The sequence below is a fragment of the Copadichromis virginalis genome, linkage group LG10 (assembly GCF_057382275.1).
Source record: "Copadichromis virginalis isolate Kocher_CV1m ecotype Utaka linkage group LG10, C_Virginalis_male_GT1.1, whole genome shotgun sequence".
In the NCBI taxonomy this organism is placed as follows: domain Eukaryota; kingdom Metazoa; phylum Chordata; class Actinopteri; order Cichliformes; family Cichlidae; genus Copadichromis; species Copadichromis virginalis.
The window spans coordinates 34,230,795-34,250,211 of record NC_140627.1 but is presented as its reverse complement, the minus strand read 5'-3'; the positions used below and the strand labels follow the sequence as shown (position 1 = coordinate 34,250,211).

Below are 19,417 nucleotides of genomic sequence, written 5' to 3'. Positions count from 1 at the left end.
GTATATTTATTGTATTCTACTGTATATAGTATTTTATTTTATTCTATTCTGTACAGCTGTGTACTGTATTTATTCTTATTGTATCCTAATTTTTGCCTCATAACTTTTGCACTGTCCACTTCCTGCTGTGACAAAACAAATTTCCCACGTGTGGGACTAATAAAGGTTATCTTATCTTATCTTATTTATTTATTTGGAATTGAAATTGTATCTTTGAATGTTTGATAAAGGATTGATCATGTTTATCAGTATGTCTCCTACATGGTAAGTATGATGTAATTATTGCTCTAAAATAATTAGGGGCCGGTATGTAGGAGCCATATGAGTTGTTTCCGTCTGACTAAGTGGGTTGGTTTAAATGGACTCACTGTATTGGTGCATGGGTGTGGGGCGTGTCTCATGGGTGTGGTATAAGGTAAATGTGGTTGCACTCGCTTGTTCACAGCACCTGATGTGATGAGCAGAAGGTAGGGTGAGCACGAGGCAAAACTTTCTGTTGACCGCAACATACCGCAACTTGAGCACAATTTGAATGATTTGATATATTTGACTGTAACTTGATGGTGTTTGTATATTTATGCACTAATTGCTGCCATAGACCAGTTTGGAGTTTTGACATAGTAGCTGGTGCATTTATTTGTAAGTTGCAGTTATTTGCTTGTGCAGTCTGTGCGTTTGTTTGACGGTTGATCCTATGTGCTGATTTATAGTTTGGACAGTTGCATGTGGAAATAAAGAAGCAAATGATACAGAAGTGTTCTGTGCGTGTCACGGTCTGGCTGGCAGACCGTGGGGATGTGAGAAATGAGGACCCAAAATGCAGGACTTGACGCTGAAGGCAGTGCGTTTATTTACAGTGGTGAAAATCCAAACAACAATAAATCCCCCGTGCGATCCCGACTCCCGTTCCGTGTCTTCTCCCTTATCCCGTGCTCTGTCTCCGTTCCCTGTGTACTGTCCGTGTGCTGCCTCCTGGTCGCCACAATTCCTCCTGAGGAAACACGCATACAAAAGGCAGCCGTGAGTACAAAACCTAACAGCAGACTTGCACTAACCTTGCACAATAAACTAAGACTGACGGGAAGTCACTCAACGATCCAGCGTCGAGGAGCTCTCAGCCACACTGTTCTGAAGCTCCTCTGACGAGGCTTGATCGGCGCCAGGTGTGTGTGGATTCCTGGGTGGGACCGGTCAGCTGGCAGGGCCACACCCACCAGGCCTAAAAGTGCCTGCCACGACCGCACCCTCACACACACATGCACATACCCATAAACACCTGACAGTACACCAACACGGACAACAGGACAGCAGACACAACCATAATAACAATAACCACAATAATAATAAAAATAATAATTACAATAGTAGTCCACACTGCTCACGGACCCCGAATCCCTGGAACTGGGTCCGTGACAGTGCGTTAATTGTTGCACGTCATCGGTGTCCTCATGTTTAGCCTGCCGCGGCCATTGGTTAGAGTAGCCGCAACAGGGGTGGTGTGAGGTGTCGTGGAATTTTTTTAATAAAGTCTGCAACACAGAAAGAGCTGTGATCAAGCTTTTTATTACTGCGCCAACACACATCAAACATCACAGTTCAGTCATGTCAGCGCTGCCACAGAAGTGGTGCTGCTGCTGCTTTATGCATTCCAAGGAAGAGGGAGGAAGTTACAAACTGATCCTACCACACTTCATGTGTCTCGCTATGAAACCTAACGGATCAATGGTTAAGCTGTTTTGTGCCCTTTGGCCTTATCAGCACCTGTAAAGGGAGTTGTTTTCTCAAACTGCTGACGCTGAAGTAAGTTCATCTAGTTTTACAAACTTTCACTGAACAGTAACAGTGTCACAACTAAGCATATGCATAAGCACTTACATACTTTAAATGAGAATAACAGAAAATTTCTATTACAGAGGCTGGAGCCTGTCCCAGTAGTAGGTAGAGCACACCTGGACAGGTCACCAGTCTGTCAGAGGACTAACACAGAGACAGACATCAGAGTAACAAATCTATTTAAAATTAATGTAAGTTTGCTGCAGCTGTATGTATGAACGTGTGTTTCTGTGCTCACAGTCCACCTCTCAGGAACCTGCAGTTCACTTTTAGTCTACTTTAAACAGACCTCACAACAGGCTGATGTGGCTGGATCAGTAGTCTGATTTAAGTACAATACCTTTGGCCAGGGATTAATCTGGTGCATCGCTTCACTGCAGTCTTACGTATTTTCCCCACACCTGAATAAAAAATACTGATATATACAAATAACAGCTTCAGCTGATGCAGCCTGACTCAATCCTAAATGTTCAGCACACAGAGACACAGATTTGCCGTTTAAAGTTTAGTGATAACCTGAGTCACTGATCATTTGCAGTATTACAGAGTCTGGCAGTCTTTGCATGATGTCCACGTCACTGTAAGTTTCTAGCTGACTCTCAGGTGTGACAGGTGTGCCAGCAGGAAAGAGTAATAATAACCTGCATCCTGAGGTTTGTCATGCAGGATTAAAGGAGCCAGGCTTTGTTCACACAGCTAGGATTGTATTTTACACTGACCCTGGGTCAGTATAAGTATCATACAGTTTAAACGAAGCACTGAAACTTGCACATATTTATTATAGATGCACTGAAGCTAATCGAGATATTTGCTGTCAGTCTGTGGCTGCGATTAAACACTTTACTGAAAACTTTATTAACTAGTAACTTCATCAGTCATGACAGAAGCTAATATTTCTGTGCTAACATCGTTTAAACAGTAACAGCTTTACTCCAATATAAGCTAACGTTTACACCGTAAGCTAGCACCATAAAGACGGTAAAACACGTAATAATATCTACAAATGCATCTTAAAGTTGTTATATTAGCACTCGGTGTATTACTAACATAACCACATTAACATTACTGACACTCGCTGACTTTTAATAGTCATTCTATAAATGCTGTCCGTTTAAATGGTCTTACCTGTACCCACTCCATATACACCGGATTCCAGCCAGAGTGGATTCTGGAGTCTTCCACGCTCCTGTTAGTGATCCTCCATCTGGATGGATGAGAACAACCATATCTATGGGACTGATTTGTGCTAATGACGCCCATTGTATGGACTGATAACAGCCGAAGCGGGTGAATAAAGTCACCCAGTAGCTAGCTGTGCCATTACCCAGCATACATCACTCCCTCCATAAATGCAATAAACGATACAAAAGTAACAGCCTATAATTAATTTCTCTGCTGTTTCTCAGGTAGTTGTTTACATTATATAATTTACTGTGTTCAGAATACGTCAATACAATGTGATTTTCGGAAATATATAAATACTATAAATATATAAATATACGGACAACAGGCTCTTCAATCTATTGTCGTCAATAAGCAACGTTTAGGGAGCTCTACAGTATTCAATGAGAGGACCCTGCACGGCACTTCTCGACGCGAGGGGGGTACCCTGCGCGTCGAGAAGTGACGCGGAGGGAGCCTGACCATGCGTCACACGTCACACGAGATGGGAGTGAGAACGTGTTGGTGTGGCACTGAGAGGCCATGTTCACATGTGGAGAGACTGTGTGAACCAATCAGTCAGTGTGATAAATTCGATTACATCATCTGTTACTGGCCTGCTAACCATGCTGACAAATAACTGTGTCACATGACTCTGTGTTGTAAAGGAAATGATATATATGACATTCAAATGCAGGCAAAGCTGGCAGACCAGCCCTCCATAGGACCAAGCACAGACTAAAGCCTGATAATTACCTGCACAGGTAAACAACTGGAGTTTTAAACCAGAATTTATAAGAATAGAAACTTATTGCATTCTTCTTGTCTAATGATATCAATGTTTCTTTTGATATGTCTGATATATCTCAGACCAACATCTCTGTTGGACTGCATGACCTAGAAAGAGGTTTGCTCTCCTCCCTGACTACATTACCATGCTGTGTTTTCTTCTGCATTAATGTGATCATGTTGTTCACCTTGAGGAGTAAATCAGTGTTTCGTGAAACCTGCCGTTACATTCTCCTGTATAACCTCGTTCTTGCAGACACGCTACAGATGGCAGTGAGCCAGATACTATACATGATGTCTATTTGTAGAATAACGTTACCTTATCCTGTCTGTGGTATTCTTGTCATGTTTGCTAATCTCACCAATGAAATCTCTCCTCTCACTCTGGTGCTGATGTCTCTGGAGCGATATGTAGCTGTGTGTTACCCACTCAGGCACGCTACTATCATCACCATCAGAAACACAGAGGTGTCCATTATTACGATTTGGATCTTTTGTTCACTGAATATTCTCATTCGAGTTCTGCTGCTGTTAGAATTTCCATTTGAAGAGCTGCAGCGTCTGCAGTTGAAAAGATATGTTTGTAATACATTTCTCATGTTTCTCACACCTGTATCTCATGAGTATGACAAAGCTTACACTTGCTTTCTGTTTGTGTCAGCTTTTGTTGGAGTCACTTGCTCCTATGTAGGTGTTATGTTGGCAGCTAGATCGGCCTCCACAGACAAAGCTTCAGCCGGGAAGGCTCGTAACACCCTGCTGCTACATCTGGTGCAGCTCGGCTTCAGCCTCTCTTCAACTGTGAACAATGCATTACTTTTACTCACCTCAAAAACAGTTTCAAATAGAGTGTCTCTGCTCATACAGAATGCTCTTTACGTCCTTCTTTTTATTCTCCCCAGATGTCTGAGTGCACTTATTTATGGTCTCAGAGACCAGACCATCAGACCCATCCTTGTTTATAATCTATGTTGTCAACTGAAACTTTTAGCTGTCACGGCGGGGGCTAAGATTTACCCTTAGAGTACATTTGGAAAGAAGCAATGAATGTTTCTGTCACACTGTCTACTAAGTGACTATCCTAAATTAACTAGAAGCTTCTCCTCCTGTTTTTTTCCTTTTAAGAATAACATGTTGTTTTTTAGTCGTTTTTTAGAATCCAGCGATACAAGCCTGTCCTTGTTATAATTTTAATAATCCTCCATTAGTTGCAGTCAGAATGGATGGATGGTGATCTATCTATTTCTTTCCACTTATCCAGCTCAGGGTTCAGGGGCCTGTAACCTTTCCCAGCTTTGGTGCGATATGAGGCAGAGTACACCCTCAACAGATCATCAGTCTATCGCAGGACGAACAGAAACCTAATATGCATGTCTTTGGACTGTGGGAAGTGGGATTCAAACCGGGATCTTCTTGCTCTGAGGAAGCAGTGCTAACCCTGTCAGTCACAATAATTTGAAAAGTTATATAATTTACATTCACTGAGGAGGCTGTTTGGTTACAGTGAAGGCAGGATTTGTTTTGCTTTATTTCTGTTTAATCAAATTAAATTTTTAGAACAGGTCTGTGTAAGTGTGACGTCGTGGTTTCATGGCTGTTACTAACTCTCTTATTTACAGTTCTGCAGCTCTTACTGATTAAATATGTTGCTATCAAACAATATTCTGAGGCTCACAACTGTAATAACACAACACAGCTACAGTATAAAATATATTATAGTACATGATAAAAAAAAACTATCAAAGTAAAGTAAAAATACTAGTCTCCATCCATTAATCTTCTTCTGCATATCCTGATTAATCAACCAAAGACCCAAGAAGACTTTGCCTCCACCCCAGCTGTAAAACTCAGAAACAGTCTTATTTGTTATCATCTATCGTCCACCCGGGCCTCACACAGTTTTTGTCTTAGTTAGACCCTACAATAATACATACAGAGAAAAACCCAACAATCATATGACCCCCTATGAGCAGCACTTTGGTGACAGTGGGAAGGAAAAACTCCCTTTTAACAGGAAGAAACCTCCGGCAGAACCAGGCTCAGGGAGGGGCGGGGCCATCTGCTGTGATTGGTTGGGGAGAGAGAAGGAAGACAGGATAAAGACATGCTGTGGAAGAGAGACAGAGGTTAATAACAGATATGATTCAATGCAGAGAGGTCTGTTAACACATAGTGAGTGAGAAAGGTGACTGGAAAGGAAACACCCAGTGCATCATGGGAATCCCCGGCAGCCTACGTCTATTGCAGCATAACTAAGGGAGGATTCAGGGTCACCTGGTCCAGCCCTAACTATATGCTTTAGCAAAAAGGAAAGTTTGAAGCCTAATCTTGAAAGTAGAGATAGTGTCTGTCTCCTGAATCCAAACTGGAAGCTGGTTCCACAGAAGAGGGGCCTGAAAACTGAAGGCTCTGCCTCCCATTCTACTTTTAAATACTCTAGGAACAACAAGTAGGCCTGCAGAGCGAGAGCGAAGTGCTCTAATAGGGTGATATGGTACTACAAGGTCATTAAGATAAGATGGAGCCTAAGGGTACCTCTTTCACCATCTTACAATGCTGTGATTGCAGCTATTCCCCAACCCTCTGTGAATGGTACTCGTGGCCACTGATCAGTGGTTGTTGATCAATAGGCACAAGAGTTTGCATATTAATGATCAAGGATCTGACCTCCCAGCCCATTGTTCCTTCAGTGGTGCGAGTTTCAGTAATTATGTAAATGTAATGCTTATAAGACTGGGGAAACCTGCAGTCAGCTGAGACTGAAGAAGTCACTTGGATCAATGACGGAAAGTTTCTCCCACTGAAAACAACCAGATGAACAGAATCAACTTTTGTGAATGAAGCTGATACTTTAGTTTACTACATACAAATACACATACATTAAAAAGTATAGTGAACATTTACCCAACATTTTGGGTCCTATGGGCCCATCAGTACAGGTGGGAATATGACAGGTGGTGCTATGTGAACTGGAAAATCAGCTCTGACCGCCACTCCTCTGATGGAGAGGAAGCTTGGGCAACACTTGGACTAGGGCATAATTAACTGGAATTTTAATTTAATTTATTTGAAAGAACAATTTAGTTATATTTACCAACAAATACTTAAAAGTATGTACACTAAAATAAGAGGGCAACATGTAGAATAGAATTCAACTTTATTGTCATTGCACATGCACAGGTACAGGGCAACGAAATGCAGTTTGCATCCATCCAGAAGTGCTTTAGTGATATAGATATATTACAATATATATTAGCAATAATATAGATATGTGAGTATATTACAGAAATGGGTCTATTATGGTATGTTATAATGTACACGGTATGAAGTATGTTGTGAATATTCTATAACTATAAGTATGTACAGGCTGTAGTGAGTACAAGCTATGTACAGGCTATGAGCAGGATATAAATATGAAAAACTATACAGAATATGAAATAAATAACTTTACAGAATCTGAGATATACAGCTATACAGAAATGGGAACTATGCAAGTTGTAAACAGTTGTAGGATTAAAGATTATCGAATGTACAGAATGATTATTTACACAGAGCTATACAGTAGTGCAGTTAAGATAAGTGAGGGTGTAGATAGTTTCTACAGAGGCTATATAAAGTGCTAGTGGTTGTGAGTGGTGGTTCAGTCCATGTTATTATTGTGTTTGAGGGTACAGTTGTCCATTGTGGGTGTGTATGTTCAGTCCATGAGTTAACGTGGGTCAGATGTCAGGAGGCAGAGTTCAGGAGTCTGACAGCTGTGGGGAAGAAGCTGTTCCGGTACCTGGTGGTCTTAGTCCGGAGGCTCCTGTGGCTCCTCCCAGAGGGCAGGAGGGTGAAGAGTCCATGTGATGGGTGACTGGGGTCTTTGATGATTTTCCCAGCCCTTTTCAGACACCGCTTCCTGTAGATGTCTTTTATGGCAGGAAGTGGTGCTCCGGCGATGCGCTGGGCAGTTTTCACGACCCTCTGCAACGCCTTCCGGTCCGAGGCAGAGCAGTTCCCGTACCAGACTGTTATACAGTTGGTCAGGATGCTCTCGATGGTGCAGCGATAGAAGTTCACCAGGATGTCTGAGGACAGGTGGTTCTTCCTCAGAGTCCTCAGGAAGAAGAGGCGCTGGTGAGCCTTCTTGACCAGCTTGGAGCAGTTGGTCGTCCAGGTGAGATCCTCGGAGATGTGGACTCCCAGGAACTTGAAGCTGCTCACACGCTCCACAGCCGTCCCCTTAATGTGGATGGGTGGATGTGGGTCAGCATTCCTCCTGTAGTCCACGATGAGCTCCTTGGTCTTCTCGGTGTTAAGCAGCAGGTTGTTTGTGTCGCACCACTCAGCCAGACGATCCACCTCCTCCCTGTAGGCGGCCTCATCGTTGTCACTGATGAGGCCAATCACCGTGGTGTCATCTGCAAACTTAATGATGGTGTTGGAACCATCAGCCGGTCTGCAGTCGTGGGTGAAGAGGGAGTAGAGGAAAGGGCTCATCACACAGCCTTGTGGTACACCGGTGTTCATCGTGATTGTAGATGAGCAGCGGTTATCCAGCCGGACATGTTGGGGGCGGTTGGTCAGGAAGTCCAGTAACCATTTGCAGATGAGGGAACTGATGCCCAGGTCTGTCAGTTTCCTGATGAGTTGTGAGAGGTGGATTGTATTGAATGCTGAACTGAAGTCTATAAACAGCATTCTAGCGTAGGTGTTGTTGTTGTCCAGGTGTGAGAGGACAGAGTGCAGTGCGATGGAGACTGCATCCTCTGTGCTCCTGTTCTGGCGGTATGCGAATTGGTGGGGGTCCAGGGTGGGGGGGAGACAGGATTTGAAGTGTGCTAGGACCAGCTGCTCTAAGCACTTAGTGATGATGGGGGTGAGTGCTACTGGGCGGTCAGGTTGTTATAGAAAACAAAGAAACTATGTAAGTAATTTTAACTACTATGCAATTTCATGATAAATTTGCAGAAAAATGAACAAGATTTCACCATATTACAGTGTAAATACAATTCGGGGTTCAGCATTCTAACGGGCCACAGCCTATGCAGTGTGTATCAGAATGTGCAGTACCGTTATTAAAGCCTCATCCCTTCAGTATCCCAGGTGTCTCTGCTAATTTCTGTCTGCCTCATGTTGGGATTTAAATATATAATCTGAATGCTGATTAGTGTGTTTTATGAGAGGCCCAGACTTCAGTGTAAAACTAGGTTGCAGGCTGACAGGAAATTACATGCTTTTGCAGCTAGAAAGTGAAACCAACTCGGCTGTTGGATCGAAACTTAAAGTGTGGTGTGACGTAGAGAGCAAGAATATAAACACCTAGGCTTCCGTTTGTGCTTCAGACCTGGGGTTGTGTGTTTTGTGTTCAGGTCTCCATATTCCGGAATATGTAAATTAAAGATCATTTTTAAAGTAAAAGACCACTCTTGAGCCGTGTCTTTCTTGGCCCTAAAGAAGCCAAAAGAACCGGAATTTAACACTACATCCAGAGGTGATGAGCCAGATGCACGAAGGGCCAGTGGGCAGACATTTTGGTGTCGAAAGGACTGTGGCCAGACAAGAACCCGATTCTATTGGTATCACATGAGGGAAGACGTCGGACTCTGGTGCCGTACTTGTACAAGCTGTCAGTCCAGAGCCCGACCCAAGAAGACACCACAAGCTCAGATGGGAACTGTCTGGGTCGAAGCCCAAAATGAGTGCATTGCACTGGACATTATGGGACCACTGAATGAGACGGAGCGCAGAAACCGATATGTGCTTGAGATACAAGACTACTTTACAAAGTAGACTTAAGCCTTTCCTATCCCAGGTGAACGGGCTGCGACTGTCGCTGAGGTCTTTGATTCTCAGTGGGTGTGCTGCTATGGGATACCTCAAGCACTGCACAGTGACCAGGGACGCAATTTCGAATTCGAGTTCCAGGGGTTGTGCAGTTTGTTTGGTATAGACAAGACTCACACAACGCCATTCCGACCGCAGTCAGATGGCCAGGTTGAATGTTTCAATGCCACTCTCCCAAAAGATCCTGGCCTCCACAGCAGAACGTTGCCATTGGGACTGGGACCTGATGATCCCGTACGCTGCTATGGCCTACAGGGCGACCAAGCACAGTGCTACAGGTTTCACCCCAAACTTCATGATGTTCGGCCAAGAACTGAATGAGCCAGTGGACCTTTCGCAGCTTTACCTCCCGATCCAGACAACCAACCCTCAGCTCTAGAGTATGTGCAACAGATGCACAAGCGGCTAGAGCTGTAGAACTATTTAAACAAATGTCTTCTGAATATTCAATTCAGGTTCACAGTGGGGGGGTCGTGGAATTTTTTAAATAAAGTCTGCAACACAGAAAGAGCTGTGATCAAGCTTTTTATTACTGCGCCAACACACATCAAACATCACAGTTCAGTCATGTCAGCGCTGCCACAGAAGTGGTGCTGCTGCTGCTTTATGCATTCCAAGGAAGAGGGAGGAAGTTACAAACTGATCCTACCACACTTCATGTGTCTCGCTATGAAACCTAACGGATCAATGGTTAAGCTGTTTTGTGCCCTTTGGCCTTATCAGCACCTGTAAAGGAAGTTGTTTTCTCAAACTGCTGACGCTGAAGTAAGTTCATCTAGTTTTAGAAACTTTCACTGAACAGTAACAGTGTCACAACTAAGCATATGCATAAGCACTTACATACTTTAAATGAGAATAACAGAAAATTTCTATTACAGAGGCTGGAGCCTGTCCCAGTAGTAGGTAGAGCACACCTGGACAGGTCACCAGTCTGTCAGAGGACTAACACAGAGACAGACATCAGAGTAACAAATCTATTTAAAATTAATGTAAGTTTGCTGCAGCTGTATGTATGAACGTGTGTTTCTGTGCTCACAGTCCACCTCTCAGGAACCTGCAGTTCACTTTTAGTCTACTTTAAACAGACCTCACAACAGGCTGATGTGGCTGGATCAGTAGTCTGATTTAAGTACAATACCTTTGGCCAGGGATTAATCTGGTGCATCGCTTCACTGCAGTCTTACGTATTTTCCCCACACCTGAATAAAAAATACTGATATATACAAATAACAGCTTCAGCTGATGCAGCCTGACTCAATCCTAAATGTTCAGCACACAGAGACACAGATTTGCCGTTTAAAGTTTAGTGTTAACCTGAGTCACTGATCATTTGCAGTATTACAGAGTCTGGCAGTCTTTGCATGATGTCCACGTCACTGTAAGTTTCTAGCTGACTCTCAGGTGTGACAGGTGTGCCAGCAGGAAAGAGTAATAATAACCTGCATTACTGAGGTTTGTCATGCAGGATTAAAGGAGCCAGGCTTTGTTCACACAGCTAGGATTGTATTTTACACTGACCCTGGGTCAGTATAAGTATCATACAGTTTAAACGAAGCACTGAAACTTGCACATATTTATTATAGATGCACTGAAGCTAATCGAGATATTTGCTGTCAATCTGTGGCTGCGATTAAACACTTTACTGAAAACTTTATTAACCAGTAACTTCATCAGTCATGACAGAAGCTAATATTTCTGTGCTAACATCGTTTAAACAGTAACAGCTTTACTCCAATATAAGCTAATGTTTACACCATAAGCTAGCACCATAAAGATGGTAAAACACGTAATAATATCTACAAATGCATCTTAAAGTTGTTATATTAGCACTCGGTGTATTACTAACATAACCACATTAACATTACTGACACTCGCTGACTTTTAATAGTCATTCTATAAATGCTGTCCGTTTAAATGGTCTTACCTGTACCCACTGCATATACACCGGATTCCAGCCAGAGTGGATTCTGGAGTCTTCCACGCTCTTGTTAGTGATCCTCCATCTGGATGGATGAGAACAACCATATCTATGGGACTGATTTGTGCTAATAACGCCCATTGTATGGACTGATAACAGCCGAAGCGGGTGAATAAAGTCACCCAGTAGCTAGCTGTGCCATTACCCAGCATACATCACTCCCTCCATAAATGCAATAAACGATACAAAAGTAACAGCCTATAATTAATTTCTCTGCTGTTTCTCAGGTAGTTGTTGATGTAGGGTTGTCATACATCTGTGTTGTGTTCTATTTTACTAGAGATATATTATACTTACTCACAGTTAAGCATACTACAAGTAGCCCACACACATTTTCTGGTGCAGCTAAATTAGAGATACAGGACAGTGAAAATGTTGAGAGACTATGCAGACACTCCAAAGAGGGCACAGCCTCACCTTTTGAATGAAGGGGCAACAGCTAGCGCCAGTACAGTGGACCAACAGTCATCAGTGAAGTCGAAGCTGGTCACCCAGTTCCCCAGCTTCACTGGCCAGCGGTTACAGTACCACACCCCAATCAGGGACCTCACCGACTCTGGGCTGGGCACACAACAGACCCCACCACCAACCATGCTTTCACCCCAGACTGATCTTGGCGTGGCTCCAGCTCATGCCCCACCACTGCCACCCTATGGAGGCCAAATGCAGGTGCCCTCACACCTATCTGAAATTCGCCCAAGTTCAGTGCCAGCCAACCAGACAAGCCAGTCCAACCACAGCCCTCTAACTACAGGCCCTCCAGTGTTTCGGCCAGATGTACAGATAACTATGCCCCCTGCTTTTTCCCCTCAGGCCAGTGTCCATGGGCCCACTGCTACACCGGCACCCCATGTTGCCTCATATCCCAACTACCCAGCGGTGCACAGTACCCAGCATCCCACCCCCAACCAATCACTTAACACTCCTTACCCAACGATGACCGTTCCATTCAGCCCCCAAGCATACACCAGCCATCTGTATTCCACACCTGACCCCCAAGCCGCCATGCCAAGCCCCCTAACAGTGCAGGGAGTGGACATAATGAATAATCCCTCTGCAGCCGAGCAGACCCTTGAAAGTTCAAAGCATGGGCTGACGCCCCGTTTGCCCCACATGCCACTAGTTGCTGTCCATGACTCTCGAGCCCCCCTCCACTCATCTGCTATAAGCCCCGACACTGTCATGCCCCCTATCGTGAATATGACCCATGGAGGTTTTATAGCCCCACCCGGCACCCATGCCTCAATGCACGTACCAACCTCTGCTTTAGACCCCCAAGTTAGTGGACACCCTGGCATACCCCCCCAGCAGGTGCATACATCTTTAAGTGCTCCTGGCGGGGCTGCAGCCAACGCTAACCCCCCATTAGCTGCCTACGGTGGTTTTATACAGACTCATCAAGTGAAAAATGTCCAAGTCTTCACTGGCAGTGCTGACAGCAAGGTGCTTGTAGAGGACTGGATTCGTGACATGCAGTATCTTCTTGAGGCAATAGAGCTCCCCATTCACCTCCGCTTTTCCACGGTGGTGCGTCACCTAACTGGTGAAGCCCGAAAGCTGGTCCTGAATCTACCTCTCCATGACCAAACACCTGAGAGGGCATTCGAAGAACTGAGAGCAGAGTACGGCGACACACAGAGCTCCTCAGATCTACTAGCAGACTTCTATGAGCGTGTTCAGAGGTCTGGGGAGTCTGCCTGTTCATATGCTATAGCACTGGAGGCAACACTGCGAGCTGTGGAAGAAAACCAAAGAGGAGGCAAGCCTTTCCCTGACCGTGACAGTAAACTCACCCGGCAGTTCATACGGGGGATTAATGATGGGGATGTGTATGCGAGGATCTCGCCAATGAAGCCCCGGCTTTTGAGTTTCCGTGAGCTGCAGGCTGAGCTCCGAAATTTAGCAAAAGAAACAAAGAGATTCCAGCCTCAAAACAAATCAAAGAAAGCTTATGCCCAGGTACAAGTGGCATCAGAGTGTAGTGTGAATGTGAAGGCAGAAAAGGCTAAACATCCCTCAGAGTGGTCAGAGCTAGCAGAGATGGTCAAGAAATTAGCACTGAGCCAGGAGGAGCAGATGGCCAAGTTGACCCACCTTGAATCGAGAATTTATGCTCCATCCTCTGCCACTCCACTGAGAGTCCGACCACCCCCTGGGGCTACAACCCCAATGTCAGTGGTCACATGCTACCGGTGTGGGAAGCAATGGTTTGCAGAGCAGTGCTCCCAGGGCCCGATCAGACATGGGCACACGATCCTCAGCCTGTGACCCCCATGGAGGGAAACACTTACTCAGCTCAGCCTTTAAACAGATAAAGCCCATGGTCGCCGGGGCAACCATGAGCGAGCAGCAAGTCCCCACACTGCAGGTGAACAAAGGTGACGGAGGAGAGAGCACTCCCCTAGTTGGTCCCAGGAACGAGGGGGAGGTGGAAGTCAACGGAATGAAGTGCAGGGCACTCATCGACTCTGGCTCCCAGATAACCAGTATTACGCACCAGTACTGGCGCAGCCACCCCACCCTCCATAAACAAAAACTGCAGCCTTCTAAGATACCCATAGAAGGTGCAGGGGGCCAGAGTGTCACCTACCATGGTGTGCTACGCATCAACCTAAAATTGTTGGGGAGAGAGTTTAAGGGTGTGCCTGCTTTTGTTGTCACTAACACAGAGTACCGCTCCTCTGTTCCTCTGCTTGTGGGAACTAATGTCCTCCGTGCCTCCAGAAGTCACCTCCAGGCAACCTACGGCCAGCAGTTCCTCCTCCAGGTCAAGGAGACTCATCCAGAGTGGCACGCCTCCCTGCTAGAGATTGAGAGCACTGACCAGTGTGATATGGATGACACAGTGGGCCCTGTTATTTATACTGGTCGTAAGGTGCACATTCAAGCAGGGAAAGAGATTGATTTAATGTGCAAAATAAAAGCTGGACCACAAAAAAAGGCTTATACAGCCCTAATTGAAGGCCACCCCTCCCTGCGGCTCAGCCAAGACATCCTGGACAGAGTTCTTGCTGATGTGAAGAAAGGATGATGAACCTCTCCCAGCATGCTATCACTATCAAGCCTCACACGCATCTGGCCAAGGCATCTCTGGTGGAAAGTATTGTGGACTTTTCAGACAGGGTGCGGGGCAGTCATCACATTAGCGGAGGCAGAGAAGCATGCCTGGGTATGGACCACGTTGTGGCAAGCCAGGAAGTGGATTTAAATGGAGCAGATGTCGAAAACGAGCACCAGTGTTCCCTTCTTAAAGAGCTTGTGGGAAGGAACATGGGTGTGTTCTCACAGCACCCCCTGGATTATGGCCATACAAAGACTGTGCAACATGAAATCCCTCTGGTCGGCCATTTCGACTGCCTTACCGTAAGATCCCCCCATCACAGTGGCAGGATGTGAGAAGGTTGCTGACAGAAATGGAGGTAGCAGGAGTTATCAGGCCCAGCAAAAGTCCATATGCTTCACCTGTCGTGATCGTAACCAAGAAAGATGGATCACTAAGGCTGTGTATTGACTACAGGAAACTGAACTCCTGTAGCACGAGAGATGCTTTTCCTCTCCCCAGAATAGAGGAAGCCCTGGAGGCTCTAGGGCAGGCAAGATACTTCTCCACCCTTGACCTCACCTCTGGTTATTGGCAGGTGGAGGTGGCGGAGCATGACAAACACAAGACGGCATTCAGCACCCCTATGGGGCTGTTTGAAGCTAATCGTATGCCCTTTGGACTGCAGAATGCTCCCTCCACCTTTCAGAGACTCATGACCTGCTGCTTTGGCGACTTGAACTTCACCCACCTCCTAATCTATCTTGATGATCTCATCATATTCTCCAAAACCTTTGATGAGCATCTGGAAAGACTGCAGCTGGTGTTCGATCGGCTTCGGGAGCATGGCTTGAAGTTAAAGCCTTCTAAATGCCACCTAGTGAGAAAGGAGGTTCAGTATTTGGGTCACTTAGTGTCTGCTGAGGGGATCCGGACAGACCCAGAGAAGATCAGCAAGGTGAAAAACTGGGTGAGGCCCACAAATCGCAAAGAAGTGTTGCAATTCCTGGGATTTGCTGGATACTATAGGCGGTATGTAAGTGGGTACTCTACCCTAGCTGCTCCCCTGTACCGCCTAACTGCTGGTGACCCCAGAAAGAAAAGGAGAGGGGGAAAGAAAAGTCTGGCTACCGACCCACCCTTTTTGTGGACAGATGAATGCGAGAAGGCATTTAAGACCCTAAAAGAAAGGCTGACAAGCGCTCCAGTGCTGGGATATCCTGACTATAGCTTGCCCTTCGTTCTGCAGACGGACGCCTCAGGGGAGGGTCTGGGCGCCGTTCTAGCTCAGACCCAAGGTGGAGCTGAGAGGGTCATAGCCTTCGCCAGTAGAGGTTTGAGCCCAGCAGAGACAAGGTATCCTGCACACAAACTCGAGTTTCTTGCTCTTAAATGGGCGGTCACCGACAAATTCTACGACCACCTCTATGGGCGTAGATTCTCTGTCCAGACAGACAACAACCCTCTCAAGTATGTTATGTCCTCAGCGAAGCTGGATGCCACAGGCCAGCGGTGGGTGTCTAGGCTGGCTGCTTTCGATTTCGATGTCCAGTATCGGAGGGGACAGAGCAACACAAACGCTGACGCCCTCTCTCGCATGTCTAACCAGGAGGTCATGCACATCCTACAGACATGCCCTCAGTGGGTGGATGTCGACGAACAGGGGCATGGTGTGACACAGGCTACCCAGGATACTCAAAGCCTCACTGGCCATGGCACGCCTGCAGGGGAGGAACTGGAACTCGGGCCACCTACATCCACTGAGCCTTACAGGGATGTGGGGATGGAATCCCTGCCCACCATGACCAAACAGGAGATCCGTGCAGGGCAGAAAAAAGACCTTGTTATTGGCCCCGTCTTGCACTATAAGAGTATGAACCAGAAGCCGAGCCGCAGTGAGCGAATGAGTGCTGAAGGGCACGTGCGCCTTCTCTTAAAGGAGTGGAGAAGGTTAGCGGTAAGGGATGGCATCCTGTACCGCTGCGTCCAAGACAGCCAAAGGGGAGTAGTTGAGCAATTGGTGCTACCAGAGGATTTGCGTATATCAGTGAAGACTGCTCTCCACGATGACTCAGGCCACCTTGGTTTTGAGAGGACATTGCACATGATAAGGGAGAGGTTTTATTGGCCACGGATGTTCCAGGAAATCAAGGCTTGGTGCGAGCAATGTGAGAGGTGCTGCCTTAGGAAAACTCCAACCGCAGGGGTCAGGGCCCCCCTGGTCAGTATCTACAGCAGTGCCCCCTTGGAGCTAGTTTGTGTGGATTTTTTGACTCTTGAGAAATCAAAAGGTGGTATCGAAAATGTCCTCGTGGTCACTGACCATTTCTCACGCTATGCGCAAGCATACCCCACTAAAGACCAAAAAGCCAGCACAGTGGCTAAGGTGCTGTATAGAAACTTTTTCTGTCAGTTTGGCTTCCCAGCAAAACTGCATGCAGACCAAGGGCGCAATTTTGAAAGTGCTGTGGTGAAGGAGCTTTGTAAATGCACCGGCATCACTAAGACACACACCACGCCCTATCACCCACAGGGCAACGGGACAACTGAACGGTTTAACCGCACCCTCATGAACATGCTGGGGACGCTAGAACCTCACCTGAAACCCCGGTGGCACGAATATGTGGATGCAATGACACACGCCTACAACTGCACCCGCCATGATTCGACAGGGTACACACCATACTACTTGATGTTTGGCAGGCATCCACGGCTCCCTGTCGACTTGGTCTTTGGGCTGTCAACCACTAATGGGTCGGGGGGATATAGCGAGTATGTCCAGACCCTGCATGACTGCTTGTCACAGGCTTATGCACAGGCTAATCAGGCCTCTCGCCAGGCTAAGGGTCACCAGAAAAGATACTATGACCGACAAGCAAAGAGTCAAAGCTTCAGCCCGGGTGACAGAGTCCTTGTTAAAGTGTGTCATGTGGAGGGGCGAAGCAAACTAGGAGACAAGTGGGAGTCACGTCCATACATTGTGGTGAAGAAACAGCCAGACATGCCGGTGTATGTGGTGCGATCGGAAAATGGTGATACAGAGAGAGTGGTCCACCGCAACCTACTCACGCAGTGTATGTTTCTTCCCGTGGAGCAGGTGGGAGAGGAGGCAAGAGAGGAAATGGAGCTCGACGTGGAGGAGGTTCATGGAGGAGAGATTGAGGACGTAGAGGACAGTGGAGAGCAGGCTGGTGAAGTAATCAGACAGGATGAAGAGTCGGACATGATCGAGGACGGGGAGGCTGATAGCCTGGAAGGAGGTGTGGAGGGAGTTTCACCTGAAGCACCAAATGGATCACTTGCCCCCAAGGGACCAGAGGAAAGGGACACAGGGGCAGGACAAGAGAGTGAAGATTGGAGGGGGAATGAAACTGCCAGGGTCACCCACTCACCTCCCAGACCAAGTGAACCAAGGAGGAACTTGCCGAGGAGTCGGCATCCCCCAAAGAGACTGACTTATGGGTCGAGAGTTAACGAGCCAGGGGAGGATCGGGAGAAGATAGAAAGGGGATGGAAGCTGTGGCAGAGGGCCAAAGCAAGAAGGGCTGCAGGAAACACATAAGATACACACATAGACATTTTCGCATTACACTGCACATCTTCCACCACCGTTATTCTTGTATACATAGTGAGACTGTTCTGTTTTATTTTGTTTTGTTTGATGACTGGGACGCCATCACTTAAAGGAGGGGCGGATGTAGGGTAGTGACTGGAATGGGTCACGGGGTGTCGCTGTTGAGCTGCATGTATGGTGTGAAGTTTGGCAGTTTTGACCATTTGTCCTCTGCGGGACACCGTACTTCGGATTTCTTGTTCGCGCGGGCGCCACCTTGGTTCAGTGTTTGCTGTGATTTGCCAAGGTAAGCACTGCCAGTGGCGAACTGCATCAGTTTTGTGTTGTACTCATTCCCTAGACCGTGGAATGTTGTAGAAGGCACGGTTATTTTTACTTAATGTGTATTCTGTGTATATGTGTTGTTGTATTTTGCAATGGTGATGGTCACGGAGTGTTTGCTGTGATTTGGAAAGGGCCAGCAGCAGAGTTGGAGTGGTGTTTGCCCCTGGTTCCGAATAAACGGCGCGGTCCGAGCCACAAATTGAACGCCTGTGTCCGACTGGTCTCTCTGCGGTGCACCCCAATCCAACACAAATTAACACAACGCAGAGTCCGGGGTGTAGGGAGGCCCCTGCACTGGTTGGGTTACATTTACATTATATAATTTACTGTGTTCAGTATACGTCACTACAATGTGATTTCGGAAATATATAAATATACGGACAACAGGCTCTTCCGCGGCAATCTGTTGTCGTCAATAAGCAACATTTAGGGAGCTCTACAGTATTCAATGAGAGGACCCTGCACGTCACTTCTCGACGCGAGGGGGGTACCCTGCGCGTCGATAAGTGACGCGGAGGGAGTCTGACCATGCGTCACACGAGATGGGAGTGAGAACGTGTTGGTGTGGCACTGAGAGGCCATGTTCACATGTGGAGAGACTGTGTGAACCAATCAGTCAGTGTGATAAATTCGATTACATCATCTGTTACTGGCCTGCTAACCATGCTGACAAATAACTGTGTCACATGACTCTGTGTTGTAAAGGAAATGATATATATGACATTCAAATGCAGGCAAAGCTGGCAGACCAGCCCTCCATAGGACCAAGCACAGACTAAAGCCTGATAATTACCTGCACAGGTAAACAACTGGAGTTTTAAACCAGAATTTATAAGAATAGAAACTTATTGCATTCTTCTTGTCTAATGATATCAATGTTTCTTTTGAT

The 19,417-nt window shown here is 46.4% G+C and overlaps 1 protein-coding gene across 1 annotated transcript; it reads left to right on the top strand.

The window, feature by feature from the left end:
- The first annotated feature begins 3,846 nt into the window (after positions 1–3,846).
- On the top strand, positions 3,847–4,806 carry LOC146700918 (odorant receptor 131-2-like). Its single transcript, XM_085471448.1, has one exon. The coding sequence runs from the start codon at positions 3,847–3,849 to the stop codon at positions 4,804–4,806; it is 960 nt and encodes a 319-aa protein (XP_085327574.1).
- Positions 4,807–19,417: the final 14,611 nt, after the last annotated feature.

Excerpts from the sequence above, each read along its gene's own strand:
- LOC146700918 (XM_085471448.1), top strand. The coding sequence starts at position 3,847 with ATGTCTGATATATCTCAGACCAACATCTCTGTTGGACTGCATGACCTA.